General features: G+C 45.1%; 1 protein-coding gene across 6 annotated transcripts; it reads right to left on the bottom strand.

Moving 5' to 3' along the window:
• Nucleotides 1-1231: 1231 nt before the first annotated feature.
• Nucleotides 1232-17191, bottom strand: HDAC3 (histone deacetylase 3). 6 transcript variants are annotated; one of them, XM_001151495.8, is made up of 15 exons: nt 17051-17191; nt 16863-16945; nt 15127-15269; nt 10366-10447; nt 10182-10238; nt 10006-10061; nt 9495-9628; nt 8881-8961; nt 8436-8509; nt 8215-8279; nt 6515-6604; nt 6334-6392; nt 6006-6085; nt 5529-5686; nt 1232-1888 (listed from the first exon to the last, which is right to left on the bottom strand). In XM_001151495.8, exons 1-15 carry the CDS (start codon nt 17103-17105, stop codon nt 1819-1821), a joined length of 1287 nt encoding a protein of 428 aa, XP_001151495.1. In that variant the 5' UTR covers nt 17106-17191; the 3' UTR covers nt 1232-1818. The 6 variants fall into 6 exon arrangements, with proteins under 6 accessions (XP_001151495.1, XP_063666844.1, XP_063666846.1 ...); XM_063810774.1 differs by having other exon boundaries at nt 10141-10238; nt 17051-17160; XM_063810776.1 differs by lacking the exon at nt 15127-15269 and having other exon boundaries at nt 17051-17167.
• Between the last annotated feature and the right edge of the window lie 6 nt (nt 17192-17197).

A 17197-nucleotide genomic window follows, 5' to 3' on the forward strand; every position in this document is an offset into this window, starting at 1 on the left:
ACCACTTAACCATGCCCTTTGCTCTCTGCTAGGCACTAGGCAAACACTCTACATGTATTTTTCTAAGTCCCCACAGTCCCATGTGATAGATTCTGCTAGCCTCACCATTTTATAAATAGTAAATTTGGACTTTTGAGAGTTGAAGTGACTTGCCCAAGAACGCATAATTGATATAAAATTTAAACCCAGCTTAGTCTGATTTGCTGCCAAACCCTATGTTTAACCAGGATTCCCCACTGACATAAACCAAACATGAGTGAAAAGAATGAGTATTCTCCAAGAGTATATTCTTTGCTCTTCTAGCATGACTTTCTCCCTAAGCAATTTCATCCATTCTCCCAGCTACATCTGTCCCTTGTGTGACAGTTATGTGGCTACCAGTCGGCCTTCACAATATGGACTGAATATTCTTGACCACAGCTAGCAAGATTTCAAGCATAAGTTCCTGAAGGGCAGAGTCAGTGACTTACTTACTCTAGAGCCCCAGTACCTAGTCAAGGGCCTGAGATATACCAGGGACTCTGCCAAGCTGGCTGGCTCCTAAATTTGGCATTCATCTCTCTTGTGGTCCAGACCTTCTGATGGTGATCGGATAGAATGTTACATAGAGCTGTCCATCCCATACTTCAAACTTGACTTAGTGCTGAGCTTTCCAGACTTTTTGTCTAAAAAGTCCAAAAGCTACTTTCTAAGTTAGTGTTGAGAACAGACAGAATCAGAGAATGGAGGGGAGGAAGTGACCCATCTATCAGTCCTCTTTCTTGTATCAGTCTGTATCTGCTACAATATTTATCATACTACTGACTGGAATGTAAACTCTTCTAGAGAAAGGTCCATGTTTGTGGCTACTACAGTATTTAGCATTGTTCTTCACATAGACAGATAATGGGCAACTTCTTCTGTCAGGCACTGTGCTAAGCACTTAACATGTTTTATCTCAGTGTATCTTCACCAACTAGCATCACTACTCTAAACACCCAGATTCAAAAACCTGAAGTCATCTTCTACTCCTCTCAAATCTGCCCAGGTTTGTCTAACTCTTAACCAAAATCCTCTATTAACTTCTTATATTTACAATAATAAATGTAGAATACATACACAGGGCCTAACGTAGGATAAGTGCTGAATGAATGTTAACTATGCTTTTATTACATGCATCATCATGCCCATTTCCCTCTCCTTTCATAAATAGGAAACTAGCAAGAATTAACATTCCTAGAAAGGCGAAAGGTACAAAAAATACCGACTTAGTTTATTGGATAAAAACAGTGGTAAAATGGACATAAAGCCAAAAGTGAGAACAGAACATTTTCATATCCTCCCCACACTTGAAAACATACTTCCCATCATCTGGGATTCAGGTGTTAGGGAGCCAGAGCCCCTTCCAAATCTCTCTCTCTTCATCTTCCCTGGAAGCAAGGGGAGGAAGAAGTCAGAACCCAGGGGAGGAGGAAGTCAGAGGCAATCTCAGTCCTTGTCTACCCGTTCATCCCTCAAAAATCTCTGGGTTCGAGGGAAGCAGGGAAGAAATAAGGGGCAAGGGGGGCTAGGGACTGGCCTCCAGGGCCCACTGCCAATAATGTCCCAGATAGCTATCCTTGTCCGTATCTCATCCCTAATAGGTACCATTGTCAGGCCTTGGGAGAGAGAGGAAAAGCAGGTAGATGGTTCGAGAACCAAATGTGGTCTCCAGACTCTTTCCCAGAGTCAGCAAAAGCCCTGGGGTGACCCCCAGGACTCTAGGAGCCACTCCTTTTCCCTCCAGCCCAACCAAGAGGTGAAAAGAAATTCCTTGGGACACAGCATCCCAAGCCACTCTTAAATCTCCACATCGCTTTCCTTGTCATTGTCATGGTCTCCATCATAGAACTCATTGGGTGCCTCTGGCCTGCAAAGCAAGGGGAGAGAGGTCAGGATCTCACTCTAAGTTCTAATCTTCTCCCAGCACCCTTTTCCAAAGCCATTTCTCAGGCCCCGTTGAGAACCACTCCTCCTCTTGTTGGTAGAGACTGCTATTCATTCACCCATTCACGTATCAAATAAACATTAAGGAACTACTCTATACAGACACTGTCATAAACCTTAGCAATACAGTAGAGTAACAAGCTGGACAAGGTTGTCTATCCTCAAAAAGCTTACCTAATAAATGAGACTAGTAACTAACAAAGTAAATAAATATAATAATTTCAGATGATGGAGAGTACAATTAATAAAATGAAGTGATAGGACTGAAGGTGATGAGAGGAAAAGGGTGAAATTTCAGCCAGGACTATTGGGACATAAGACCTAAAGTCTGAGGAGGAGCTAAGCAGGCAAAGACTTCAGGAAGGCCATTCCAAGCTGCAAGAAAACCAACTACAGAGGTCATGAAATGGAAAGAGACTGATGTATTCCAGTAAGAACAAGGAGGCCAGGACAGCCGGGAGCACTGTGCATGGAGGAGAGTAGTTAGAGATGAGATCCTGGATGTAGGTAAGGGCTAGCATGCAGGACCTTTTTAAGCCACAGTCAAAATTTTGGATTTTCTTCTAAGTGCAAGGTAAAGGAGAGTTTTAATTTTAAGAAGAGTGACGTGGTATTATAAACCCATAGTGAAAGAATGGATGTGAAAGCAAAACAGGGCCCAACAGGTACTCAATATTGGTTTCTTTCTTTTTGAAAAAGTATTCTCAAAGGCCGGGCGTGGTAGCTCACACCTGTAATCCCAGCACTTTGGGAGGCCAAGGCAGGTGGATCACAAGGTCAAGAGATCAAGACCATCCTGGCCAACATGGTGAAACCCCGTCTCTACTAAAAATACTAAAATTAGCCGGGTGTGGTGGCACATGCCTGTAATCTCAGCTACTGAGGAGGCTGAGGCAGGAGAATCGCTCGAACCTGGGAGGCGGAGGTTGCAGTGAGCCGGGATTAGCCACTGCACTCCAGCCTGGCAACAGAGTGAGACTCCATCTCAAAAAAAAAAAGAAAAGAAAAAGTATTCTCTGGGACACAGAGAATTGAGAAAGTCATCAAAGAGAAGCTGAGGCACTAAGCCAGGAAAGGCCTTATCTGCATGGTGAGCAATGTCTCAGTTACTTCTAAGTGCACAGGGTTAAAGGTGTGGAGTCAGAGAATCAGGTTGAATCTCAGCCCTGATCTTTAACTAGCCATGTGACCTTCAGAAAGTTACTTAAGTCTCGCCGGGGGCGGTGGCTCACACCTGTAGCCTGTAATCCTAGCACTTTGGGAGGCCGAGGCAGGCAGATCACCTGAGGTCAGGAGTTCGAGACCAGCCTGACTAACATGGAGAAACCCCATCTCTTCTAAAAATACAAAAAAAATTAGCCAGGCGTGGAGGCTCATGCCCGTAATCCCAGCTACTTGGGAGGCTAAGGCAGGAGAATCGCTTGAACCCGGGAGGCAGAGGTTGTGGTGAGCTGAGATCATGCCATTGCACTCCAGCCTGGGCAAAAAGAGCGAAACTCCGTCTCAAAAAAAAGAAAGAAAGAAAGAAAGAAAGTTACTTAGACTCTCTGAGCCTTAGATTCCTCCCGTGTTAATCTGAAAATAAGAGCCATCAGAGTTGTCTGATGGCAACAGAATGATCATATATATGTTGTAATAGACAGCACTTAGTAGTGTCTGGTGCTTGGCAAACCTACAAAAAGTGGTAACTCTTCCTATTTCTACTCTGCAAGTCATATGCAAGCTGGAGCTATAGGCATCAAAGAAGAACAGAAACTCAGTGGGTGGCCTGACAGAGAGGTAGGGCTTAGGAACAGGAAGAGGCCTGAGGCTTCTGCTGGCTGTGACAGGGCTTGGTATTATTATAATGCAGAGACTAGGTCCAGATGCCAGCCTGGAGCTATTGATAAAAAACCCAAAAGGAAGAACTTAAAAACAGGTTTTACCAAACCAAACCAGACAATGAAAAGCAATTTCCAATAGTCCTGGAAGCCCTGAAGCCAGATGTTCAGACACTTCCTCACTCAGAAGGGATCGGGGGATATCCTTGGAGGAGGAGAGTTGCAGAGATCCCCAAGAGTCAGAGCAGTAAAGCCCAGGTCCAGAGGAGAGATTCGGAGGCCTGAATTCTAAGACAGAAGCAGATTCTAGAAGGGTCTGAGAAACCCATCAGGCTCTGCAGCAGAGCCGGCTCAAACCTCTAACCCTGCGTGGGAGCAAGACAGTGTGTCCCACAAGTGTCCAGCTGTGGTTATCCCTCAGTCATGTAAGGAAATCTGTTCCCCATTAAGTGCATCTGTTTCTGCACTTCTTGGTTCTGTTGTCTTTCCCTTTCATTTTTCAGCAAAGTTTTGGGATTAAAAAAAAATTCCATCCTATCCTTTTTACCCCCTAATTCATTCCATCTACAAATATTTTGTATGTATCTCAGAAAGATAAAGACTTTAAAAAAAAAAAAAAACATAACCACAATGCAATTATCCCACCTGAAAAAATTAACAGAGCAAAGAAATCAAAGAGCCTTAGAGAGTAGTACGCAGGCAGTGACCTGTCCAGCTCAAGACCTGGAAAGACTGAGAAAAATGCTGGCAAGACTATAGGCTGCTACAGACTTTCTGGACGGCAATTTGGCAACAAATATAAAAAATTTTAGGCCAGGCTCAGTGGCTCACGCCTATAATCCCAGCACTTTGGAAGGCCGGGGCAGGAGGACATTTGAGCCCATGAGTTTGAGACCAGCCTGGGCAACAAGGCAAGACTCCGTCTCTACCAAAAAAAAAAAAAAAAAAAATTAGCCAGGTGTCATGGTGCACACCTATGATTCCAGCTACTCGAGGGGCTGAGGCAGGAGGATCGCTTGAACCCAGGAGTTCAAAATTGCAGTGAGCTATAATCATGCCACTGTACTCCAGCCTGGGTGACAGAATGAGAACCTGTCTCAAAAAAAAAAAAAAAATTAATGCACACAGCCTTTGACCTAGCAGCAACCATTCTACTATCTAACCCACTCAAACAAGAATGCAAAGATGTATAATGTAAGGGGGTTCATTGCCACATTATTATTGTAATACCAAAAAATGGAAAATAATCTATCCACATAGTAAATTATTATACAGCTGATAAAATACTGAAGCAGATCTATATTAGCTAGCTGGAAACAGCTATATGATGTAAAGCAGCATACGTAGAATGACCCTATTTGTATTTACGAAAAACCAAAAACCACACAAACTGTAAATGAGTGTATATGTGTTTGTTTATATGTACATACAGAACAGTATATTTGCAATCTATAGAAAAAGGTCTATCCAAAACAATAAAAACTATTAACAGTGGTTACTCCTGTGGAATAGGTCTGGGATTGTGTGAAAGCCAACACCATATTTTGGTGCTGTTTTAAAATTTTGCAATAAATACGTGTTACTTTTGTCATTAAAAATAACAAAGAAAAGAGTGAGGAAATTGTAGCAGACTAAAGGAGGTAAGCCAGAGGCAATTAAACTAATACCTTCCCATTTACTTTTTCCCTTTTAAACCTCCCCAGCAAGCCTATTGAAAGTAGGCTGAAGTCCCTGCTCCCAGACCTGCTATAGTTCTCCTCAGGACCCCTCTCCTCTGCATCAGCCTCATCAGTCCTGTCATAGGTCAGGAGGTCTGCAGGCACGTCATGAATCTGGACACTAGGTGCATGGTTCAGCATCTTCAGGTTTTCAAAGATTGTCTGGCGGATCTGGTCCAGATACTGGTTGGAAATGAGGAATACAGAGTGAGCAGTTTCCAGAGATTCCCAGGACATGGAATCTCCTAGCTGCCTTTTACCCCTACCATCCTGGTTTTCATCTCAGTGGTACCTCTAGTTCAGGTCCCCCAACTGATAGCTCTCCCTCCCCACCAACCCCAAATGCCCCTACTTTAAACTGGACTGCCTCCTAGCCAATCACAGTGACTGTGATGGCTTAGAACTTCCTTCTCTTTGGTTTTTCCTACTTCCCACATCTTTGACCTCTCCTGGGCTCCACCTTTCAGGAGAAGTTTGTGCTCAGCTTTTCTGAGCTGCTGACCTGGCGTGAGTTCTGATTCTCGATGCGGGTGCTGACATCTGGATGAAGTGTGAAGTCTGGGGCAAAGTACTCGAAGTATTCTTGGGGAGGAGAGGAGAAAGTATGGCTCAGACTGAGAAAGGCAGCTAACAAGACTTCCCAATCTTTTTCCTTCCCATCCAGAGCACCTACATAATAGCTGCCCAATCTTTTCCCTGCTCTGAGCCCAGGGGTTTAGTCTGCAGAGCTCTGAGAGTGTAAAACTTCCCATCTGCCTTCAAACCAGGTCATTCTGGAATCTGGTGAGAATGGCCTTCCTGTTATGGGGGTGTTGTGGGGTGGTCCTTACCACTATAGGGAAGCTCCTCACTAATGGCCTCTTCTACCAGCAGCGATGTCTCATATGTCCTGAAACCAACCAGCAGAGGGGAGCAGGCTGACCAAGTGGGCTGAAGGGCCCATGTGGCCGTATCTGAGGGACACCCTAGCTCACACTGGACAACAGGGGAGGAAATCAGGAGAGTGCTCACCAGCAGCGGGCAACATTTCGGACAGTATAACCACCACCACCCAGCACGAGTAGAGGGATATTGAAGCTCTTGACATATTCAACGCATTCCCTGTTAAAAGGAACCAGAGGAAGATGTGGAGGAGGTTATCAAAAGACAAGGTAAATACCTTTAGGTATTGCCTGAAAGGAGCACAAGAAAACTATAAATGTTCTAAATCTTTATCTTGATAGTGAAATTCATTATGTTATACCCTTAAGATTTGGGTATACTTTATATGCTGTGTCTCAATAAAATTTTTAAAATAAAGCACAGTCCCCCCTCTGTTCTGCTCAACACCCTCCCTGGCACCCTGCCTCCTAATCAACTATTCTCATCAACCCAAGTTCTGTCAATTCTAGCCTTGAAAATATAACTCACGCCCGGCGCGGTGCTCACGCCTTTGTAGTAGTCCCAGCTACTCAGGAGGCTGAGGCAGGAGAATTGCTTGAACCCAGGAGGCAGAACTTGCACTGAGCCAAGATCGTGCCACTGCACTCCAGCCTGGGTGACAGAGCAAGACTCCATCTCAAAAAAGAAAAAAAAAAAACATATATATGTGTGTGTGTGTGTATACATACACACACACACATACACACACACACACACCTCTCAGATCATCTACTTCTCTCCATTGCCACCCCCTCCACCTTAGTCTGGGCACCTAACCAACACCATGGCTTCCTAACTGGTCTTTCTACTTCCATCTCCATCCCCCCTACCCAAACCTTTCTCTATTCAGCAGTCAGAATTGTCACTTTCAAACACAAATTGGATCATGTCACTTTCCTGCTTAAAATCCTTTGATGGTTTCCCATCATCTTTGGAATATAATTCAAACTCCGTACCAGGGTTTAAAGGCTCTGCACAATCTCACCATGGCCAGCTTCTCGGACCTCACCTCAACAGACTGAAGTCCAGTGGCACAATCATAGTTCACTGTAACCTCAAACTCCTAGGCTCAAGTGATCCACCTGCCTCAGCTTCCTGAGTAGCTAGGACTATAGGCATGCACCATCATGCCCAGCTGATTTTGTTTTTTATTTTCTGTAGAGATGGCTCTCACTATGTTGCCCAGGCTGGCCTCAAACTCCTAGCCTCAGGCGATTCTCCCACCTTGGCCTCTGGAAGTGTTGGGATTATAGGTGTGTGCCACTGGGCCCAGCCCTCAGAGCCTTTTGTGGGCCTTTGTCCATGCTTGGGTCAGGCTTCTCTCTGCTCCTCTTATGACTCACTCCTTCTTAGTCTCCAGGTCTCAACTCAAATTTTACTTCCTCAGAAAAACTTTCCGAAATCATGCTATCTCAAGTAGGTCCCCCATTGTATCCTGTGTCTCAGCTTTCTTTTTTTCTTTCATAGAATTTATAAGAATCTATTTATTTCATTTGATTATTTATTTTTTGTCTGTTTCCTAAACTGTAAACTCCATGGGAGACTCCTTATTCCATCCCCATGATGTGGTATGATGCCTGGAACATAATAGGTGCTTAATAAAAATATATCGTGAATGAATGACCATCTAGGGAACCCTGTTCAAGATGACATTTCTAGTTCAAGTACAATTTGTAGCTATTTTTGATTTCCAAGAAGAGGTGAGGCCCATTCCCCAACTACCCCCACCCACGTACTGAAGTCCAAGGCCACTTAAAAACCTTGGGGAAAAGAAGGAGAGCAAGTCTCACCCATGCCCTCGGATGCTGAGGTTAAAGCAGCCCAATCGATCACAGCCCAGAGAGTCAGCTCCACACTGCAAAAAGCAAAACCCCAGGAAAGTGCAGTGATCAGAACTGATCAGAACATCACAGATACCCCTTCCACCACCAACCTAAAGAACCTCCTCTTCCCTTGCTCTCTTTCCCCAAGCCCAGGCAGAACACTCCTGAGGAGGAACTGACAGTATTACCTGGAGCACAATGCACGTGGGTTGGTAGAAGTCCACTACCTGGTTGATAACCGGCTGGAAAAGGTGCTTGTAACCTGGGAGAGGGCCAAAGATGGGCACCTGGCACCCCAAGGGGATGGGGAGACAGGGAACAAAAGGAAAAAGGGGGTTGAGCGAGCATGTAGCCCAGGAAAGGGGCAACCCAAAAGAATCAAATCACTGGTCTGAAACTTCTGGAAGGGATCCCAGACTGCTATGAGTGACTGATGAAAGCCAATGACTTTTCCCAGAAAAATGCACATACACATGATATGTTGCATACAATTTCCAGAGATTCATGGTCCCTCTGGAGGCCATTCATCCTTAAGGACAACTGGCCCAACAGCAGACAATACCAGGCAGAAGAGGTTATTTCAAGGAGAAAAAGAAGGGGCCTAGGGAACAGAGGGAAGACTTCGGTACTTACTCTGGTCATCAATGCCATCCCGCAGGGGCACGTTCAGACAGTAGTAGCGGCCACTCTCTGCCCCGACTTCATACATGTCACCTGTAGGGAAGTGGGTGGTGGTAGCCACACATGGGAAGCACCCACAACCCAGCTGTTTCAACCCCAATCTGCACTCTGGGAGCCTCTCATTCCATCTATGTAGCTTCACCATAAACTCCCTAGAGCCACTAAATCTCTTGCACCTTGCATTCATTGGGCAAATAGTTTTGGGGGATCCACTCTGAGCCAACTGTGTACTAGGCAGTAGGGATGCAGCAACGAATGGAACTAATGAAATTTACGATATCCCACCAAGCTTATATTCTTAGGGAATAGCCATGAGGAGGAGGGAGGCAGTAAACAAAACAAAACAAAAAACCACAATAAACACAAATAGCAGTGAGTGTTCTGAGGGGAACAATGAGGCTGATGTAACAGAGGAATGGGGAAGGAGGTGATTATGATAACTGGAGTGGTAAGGAAAGGCTTCTCTGAGGAGGGGACACCTGAGATGAGACTAGAAGGCTGAGAAGGAGGCACTCATAGTAAAGAGCTGAAGGGTGCAAAGGGGAAAGTAATCCCTATTCCCATACCTGTGCCAGGGAAGAAGTAATTTCCATATTTGTGGAAGGACACCGTCATGACCCGGTCAGTGAGGTAGAAAGCTTCTTGAACCCCATCACCATGGTGGATGTCAATGTCAATGTAGAGCACCCGAGGGTGGTACCTAGAGGGAAGCCAAAGCCAGGGTCTGAGCTAGAAGTGAACCCCCCAACCCACTCCTCTCAAACACCGGGTCTCGAATTGTGAAGAGTCTGCTTCTGCCCTGGCCACCTGAAACTTAATGTCAGCAGTTCCCTAAAGGCAACTGGGGGCTCCAGCCTAGAGGCTAGAGGCAGGGACAGGAGAGGGATATGCAGAGAAGGCTGAAATGTGAGCAGGCAGTAGGGAATCTGCAGCAGTGGAAGAGGCAGCCTGAATAAAGCATCAAGAACTTGGGAGAAGCTAATCAGGGAGGAGGGAGGTCAAGGTCAGGGTTGAGACTGAGAGACCTCCTCAGCCAAGAATCCCGTAACTGCCCCCATCTCCTCCTGGGCTACTTACTTGAGCAGCTCCAGGATGCCAATCACAATGTCGTTGACATAGCAGAAGCCAGAGGCCTATGGCAAGACAGTGGTCTCACAAAGAGAAGAGCAATTCCCCTCCCAGCTGCCCCCCACCATCATCCTAAACACCTACCCTAGGATGGCCACTGTCTTTCCCATCACCTCCTCACTCACCTCAAACTTCTTGGCATGGTGCAGACCACCAGCCCAGTTAATGGCAATATCACAGATCTGAAAGACAAACACCTAAGTCACAGTCCTTCCTGCCCACCCCTCAAGCTGGGAGCCCAGGATCAGGGTTAAATCCCGAGTCCAGGGATCCAGAGGAAAGGAAGAACAGGACTCGGGACTATGTCACCTTGTTGTTCAGCTGGGTTGCTCCTTGCAGAGATGCGCCTGTGTAACGCGAGCAGAACTCAAAGAGCCCGGGAAACACTGGGCTGCAGGGAAGAGGAACAAGTTGGAACCCTCCTGCCTCTGTCTGGGCCCTTCCCATATCTCCCTCCCCATCCTAGATTCCTCCAATCTCCATTTTTCAAGAACCTTCTCTCCCTCTCCTACACACCTGGGCTATCTGCAAATTTATTCAACAAATATTTTGGACCAAACCATGTACCAAGCCCTGTGCAAGGCACTGGATGGGAAGTAAAGAAGCACTTAACTGTCAGGGAGTTTGTATCCTAGCTGCGGAAAGAAGCAAGCAGCTTCCAGGTACTCAAGTACAATGTAAAAAGGAAATCAGTTGAAAGAAAACATGAGCTCTGTTTTTCTTAGTCTTCTCAGTGTAACAAATTTTAGCATAATGTTCAATAATATTCTTCAGTCACATATTTTAAAGAAAGAATTGTATACCTACATATGTGAAACAGTGATGAGATAACCCACGAAAAGCCTGTAGCACAGTATACGGTATCCGCTAAGCCTTTAATAAATGTCAGCTATAATTATTACCATTGTTATCCTTTATAAAAAGTAAAGGCTTGAAGCCAGACACAAAAGCCTACTTACTGTATGACTCCATTTATGTAACATTCTGGAAAAGGTAAAATACAAGGACAGACATCATATCAGTAGTTGGCTGGATCTAGGTTGCAGAGAAGTTATTAACTACAAAAGGGTGAGTGACCTTTGTTGGGTAGTGGAAATTTCCTGTACCTTGATACTTTTTTTTTTTTTTTTTTTTGTAGAGACAGGGTCTCACTATGTTGCCCAAGCTGGTCTCAAACTCCTGGGCCTAAGTGATCCTCCCGCCTTGGCCTCCCAAATTGTTGGGACTACAGGTGTGAGCCATCGGCGCTGGCCCTATACCTTGATATATTCTATCAAACCTCTCAGAACTCTTACACCTAAAAAAGGTTAATTTTACTGTATGCAAGTTATACCTATATAAACCTGACTTTTTAAAAAGGAAAGGCTTAGGCAATCCCTAGTTTTAGATCTCAAAAAAAAAAAATAGTGCAGCTGATACATTTGACCATGTGAAAACAGAACTGTAGGGGTTTTTTGTTTGTTTGTTTTTTGAGATGGGGTCTTGCTCTGTCGCCCAGGCTGGGGTGCAGTAGTGCGATCTCGGCTCACTGCAGCCTCCGCCTCCCGGGTTCAAGCAAGAATTGTAGGGTTTTACAGTTTCTCAATAGGCTTGGAAAGAATTAGTGATTAATACCAGAAAACTAAGCAAATGAAAAAATAATGCAATTGTCAGCTCCAGGAAAAACAAAAAGCTGTAGAAGAAAATAGATTAAATCACACTACACTATTTGGCTTGATAGTAAATGAATCTTTCAGAGTTATAATAATGTAAACACAGAATACTGATTTATTTTTAAATTACTGTGAAGCTGAAAGGGGAAAGGAAGCCAACGTGATGGTGTAAGAAGACTAAATGCTCATATCCCATACTAAAAGCTTAACAGATAATGCCTAAAATTGACAGACGAAGAAATAGCAATGAGAGACAATACAGGAGGGGAGTATGATTACAAGCACCGATTCTGGAGCTAGACTACCTAGGTTCTTTAACACCTACTAATGATAGTGAGGTTGTACAAACTGTTTAACCTTTCTGTGCTTAAGTGTCCTCATCGGTTAAAGGAAACAATAATAGACCCTGCTTCGTAGGGGTTGTTGAGATTAAATAAGCTAATGGCTGTAAAGCACTTAGAACAGTACCTAGTATATAACAGGTATTACCTAAGGATTACAGATTAGTAATAACAGTCAATTAATATTGTTATTATTTAGAAATCCAAAGGTAAATACCAGAAGACATAGGGGAAAGGAGCTGAAAGTGGCTGTCACTGGGCAGAGGGATTTATGGGTGAAAAGGAGAGGTCTGGATTTTTTTTTTTTTTTTTTTTTTAAGACAGAGTCTCACTCTGTTGCCCAGGCTGGAGTGCAGTGGTGCAATCTCAGGTCACTGCAACCTCCGCCTCCCGGGTTCAAGCAATTCTCCTGCCTCAGCCTCCCGGAGTAGCTGGGACTACAGGCACGTGCCACCACACATGACCAATTTTTGTATTTTTAGTAGAGATGGGGTTTCACCATGTTGGCCAGGCTGGTCTTGAACTCCTGACCTTAGGTGGTCCGCCCGCCTCGGCCTCCTAAAGTGCTGGGATTACAGGCGTGAGCCACTGCGCCTGGCTTGGGACTACTTTTTTATTTTTTTCATTTAAAGGCCTATAGTACAATTTGGCTACTTATGTTAGAATACTTTGAAAGCAATCAGAAATTCATTAAACAGAAGAAAAATTCCTGATTCTCATCGGAAATACAGATAAGCACAACTGTAACTTGTTTGACAGGAAGACTGATGCAGCATAAATAGCCCAGAGATAGTATTCTAATTAGCATTCCCTAATTGCACAAAGAGCATCTACAGGACCCCAGTGTGGCGTAAGGGCTGACCCTGTATTCTCAGAGCTAGAAAGTGAGCTCAGAAATAACAGCAGGAATACTAACAAAAAAACAAGAAACCTCCCCAGACAGCATGTGACTGAACGCCAAATGAGCAGTGCAGTGTGTGCAAGACAGAGCTCTATGGGCTGGTGTGGTCAAGAAAGGTTTCATGGAGATGGTGTGAAGGCTGAGAAGGCCTTGAAGAGGTTGAATAGAGAACTAAGGGCATTCCAGGAAGGCATCCTGTGCAGCTGAGGTGTAGGGATAAAGTTGGAAAGGTGCCAATGCCAGCCTAATGAGTTGGCCTCTAACCTACAGCCCTGGCTGCTTCTGTCATTAAGATCTTTCAGGAAAACAGATTAGTGGTTTAAAAACCTGGGATCTGGATCATGCCCCCTCCAATGACCAGTTATGTGACTGAGGCTAAGTTACCTAGATATTCCCAAACCTCAATTTACTTATATATAACATCAGAAAAAGGTCTATTATAATACATCTAAGGATTGGTATAAGAATTAAGTGGATTTACCAGCAACCCTTGGCATAATACCTAGCAGAGTAAGCACTCAATAAATGGTAGCTATCATAAGAAATTCTACAGGATCAACAACCTGGTTTCTTCAAGAAATAAATTCAAGGGGGTGACAGAAAAGCTACAAATTAAAAGTCTTAAGAGACATATCAACCAAATGCACTGTATAGACCTTGTTTAGATCTGGATTTAAACTAGCTACAAAATAATTATGAGACAACTGCAGAAATTCGAATACTGATCCCATATTTGATGACATTAAGGAATCACTGTTAACTTTTTAGGTTTGATAATGATACTATGTTTTTTTAAAAGAGTATCATTTAGAGATACATAATAAAATATTTATGGATAAAAGGATATAACATCTAGGATCTGCTTTAAAACAATCTAACATGAGGGAGTATAGATGAAGTAAGAGTGGCCACTTGCTCAGCTGGGTGCGATGGCTCACGTCTGTCATCCCAGCACTTTTGGAGGCAGAGGCTGGTGGATCACCTGAGGTCAGGAGTTCAAAACCAGCCTGACCAACATAGTGAAACCCCATCTCTACTAAACATATGAAAATTAGCCAGGCATGGTGGCAGGCGCCTGTAATCCCAGCTACTGGAGTCTGAGGCATGAGAATCGCTTGAACCCAGGAGGCGGAGGTTGCAGTGAGCCAAGACTGCACCACTGCACTCCAGCCTGGGCTACAGAGTGAGACTCTGTCTCAAAAAAAAAAAAAAGAGTGGCCATTTGCTCATAAGCGTTGAAGCTAGGTGATGGACGTATGGGAGGTCACTGCACTACTTCACTTTCAGAAATTTTTGAAATTTTCCCTAATAAAAAGTTTAAAAACAAAAGTAAGTAGAATTGAGCAACTGGTAGCTGTGATGGTTACTATTTTTTCATGGATATAGAGTAGAGTGTGGCTTATCTTTGTTGTCCACTCCCTTCCCCAGAGGGTCTAACCCTGACTCTTCTATGGATGATACAAGCTCAATGTAAACCTAATGATATCAAACCACTCCTTTGTTGTTTTTTTTTGTTTTTTTTAACTGCCCATAGCCCTCTTAAGATCCCTTGCTTTTTAAAACACTTTGATAGCTTCCCTCTACTCTACGGGTAAAAACCCCAATTCATAATAGAGCTGTTTGCTTTTAAAAGGCCCTATTTCTTTAGCCTCAATTCAGTTCACCTCCTCTTCATACTCTGCACTTGGCCTTTTTTCTGTTCCTCAAATGAGTCATACTCAGTCCTACCACAGACCCTTAGCACTTGTCCCTACTGCCTGCTATACTTCTCCCCTCACCCTCCAACCATCTTTCATCTGATTACTTCTACTCTTTTTTCAGATCTCAGCTCAATCTTTACTTCCTCTAGGAAGGCCCCACCGACCAGCCACTCCACCAAGCTAAACAATCCTCCACGTATACACTCTCATAATCTGTCATACACCTCCTCTTTATAAGACTTAGCAAAAACACAATATTAAAATTTTGTTTTTGTTCATCACTGCAATCCCAGCACTTAGCACAGGGCCTGCCTAGAACAAGTGACCAATAAATATTTATTGAATAAACAAATAAAGTGAATTATGATTCATTGACAAGTAGGCCCCCCTTGAGATCTTCCCACTGCTGCCAAAAGACCTCACTGAAGGGCTTGGCATTAAACTGTTAGACATCAAAACTCCCAGTCCTCCCTCACCAGTCATCGCCTACGTTGAAGGCATTAAGACTCTTGGTGAAGCCTTGCATATTGGTGGGGCTGACTCTCTGCAGGAAGTCAATGTAGTCCTCGGAGTGGAAGCGGCACATGTCATGCTGGGAGGCCTGGTATGGCTTGAAGACCTCGGGATGGAGACACAAGATGAACCCAGGCAGGGTCAGCCCCACTCCACAGGCTCAGACCACCCATACTGAACCCAGTCCTGGAGACTATATGAAGCCAAACATAGCATTCCCCTCATCCCACAATCCTTAAGTCAGTAGAGAGACTCCGATTAACCAGGTAAGTTATTACAAATGAGCCCCTTGAAGACCACTTCTTTTCCTTTCCACCTCCAGCTCAGCCTATCGTACCTTCTCAACTTTGAGCCCTGATCCACCTGCCCTGTTCCTTGGAATCTCCTATTCCCAGTACTCTCCATGCTCATCTCCTCCCCCAAGCTCTGATTCTGTCCTCTTTCCTCTGGATTCTTCTTTCTGGAGTCAAATATATGGGATATATGTCAACTTTCTAATTAAAATCAAAGATTTATTATCTTTGGAAGGTCAGGGGGATGTGTCACACCTCTTTGAAAACTGGACAAGAAAGAGCTTTTCTTCTCCCAGAAAATGCACACAGGTACATATAGGCAAACAATCTCAAGGGATATAGATTCCTGCACTAACATCACCTCAGTCTTTTCTATGACCAATCCATTTCTCTGTGCCTTGGCACAAGCAATGAACATTCATTCATATTGTTCACTAGTTTCCCTAGCAACACATAAAGCCTGGGTTTAGCTGTTTTGTCTTATTTTTTCTTTTGAGACAAGGTCCTCCCTGTCAACTCAGGCTGCTGATCATAGATCACTGTAACTTCAAACTCCTGGGCCCAAGCCATCCTCTCGCCTCGGCCTCCCAAGTAGTTGGGACTACAGGCACACCCACCGCACATGGCTACTTTTTTTATTTTTTATTTTTGTAGATGTGGGTCCCACTGTGGCCCAAGCTGGTCTCCAACTCCTGGCCTCAAGCGATCCTCCCATTTCAGCCTCCCAAAGTGCTGGGATTACAGGCATGGGCCACCACGCCTGGCGTGGCTTAACTGTTACTATCCCATATCACAGCCATAAATTCCAAGCTGGGAAGACAGCATGTGTATGTCTGGTAGATGAAAAACTGGATAGCGATTAAGCAGAACCATGTAGAGGTATTCCAGGCTGAAAAAGGAATATCTAAGATATCGCCTCTGTTCCACACGCACATACACATTTACAAAGACGGCAGCATCGTTCCACCCTGGAGCCCTAGCTCCTTGGAGGTAAAGAAAGGTGGTAAAAGAGGAGTGGGAACTGAGGGTAAACCTCACACCCTGATACAGTGATATCCGCTCCCCTAACCCTAATTCCTGAGGCCAAGGCCCTATCCACACTCTAAAATGCAGAGGAGGAACACACCTTCTGTCTTCAAACCAGCCCCACATCACGCTAACCCTAGGCCAAGGGCTAGTGTGCCTACAGTCAGAGGGTGGCCGACCTGAGGTGAGAAAGTACTTTCCATTAAGCAGAGGACGCCACCCCCAACACCCTGCACTTTCAAGGTACTCCTGGTGACTTCTATCCAGCTCCCCGATACTCTAGGGGCGGGTCGCACTTCATGCACTCAGTCCAGCCCACCCATCCCTACGGCCACAGCTCGCCCCACCCCCCAACCCCCGGCCGAGGAGGCGGAACTCACGATCATCTTCTTATAGAGACCGTAATGCAGGACCAGGCTATGGGTCAATGCCAGGCGATGGGGCTTCATAGGGTGTCCAGCTCCTGGGGGTGGGGAGAAGAGAGTTCGTCAGCTCTCACCCCTGGAGTTGCAACCCCGCCTCAAAACCTCCGTGTCCCAACCCCTCATGCATAGCCCTGTTTCCTCACCGTAGTGGAAGTTGCCCACGTCGGGGTCGTAGAAATAGGCCACGGTCTTGGCCATGGTGCCGGCGGGAGCAGGCCCCGCACCTCCGCCGCCCGCCGCCCGCCCCTCCCCGGCCGTGCGTGCTGCGAAAGCACGTAGCCGGCCTCTGC

This window comes from Pan troglodytes, chromosome 4 (assembly GCF_028858775.2).
Source record: "Pan troglodytes isolate AG18354 chromosome 4, NHGRI_mPanTro3-v2.0_pri, whole genome shotgun sequence".
NCBI classification, from domain to species: Eukaryota; Metazoa; Chordata; class Mammalia; order Primates; family Hominidae; genus Pan; species Pan troglodytes.

What these genes read in the sequence shown, in the direction of transcription:
- HDAC3 (XM_024356757.3), bottom strand. Translation starts at nt 17,105, where the DNA reads ATGGCCAAGACCGTGGCCTATTTCTACGACCCCGACGTGGGCAACTTC. An exon ending in GGCATCCTGGAGCTGCTCAA is followed by an intron (nt 9,629 to 10,005) that starts GTAAGTAGCCCA and finishes GCTTCCCTCTAG; the next exon opens with GTACCACCCTCGGGTGCTCT. An exon ending in TTACTTCTTCCCTGGCACAG is followed by an intron (nt 8,962 to 9,494) that starts GTATGGGAATAG and finishes ACTTCCCTACAG; the next exon opens with GTGACATGTATGAAGTCGGG.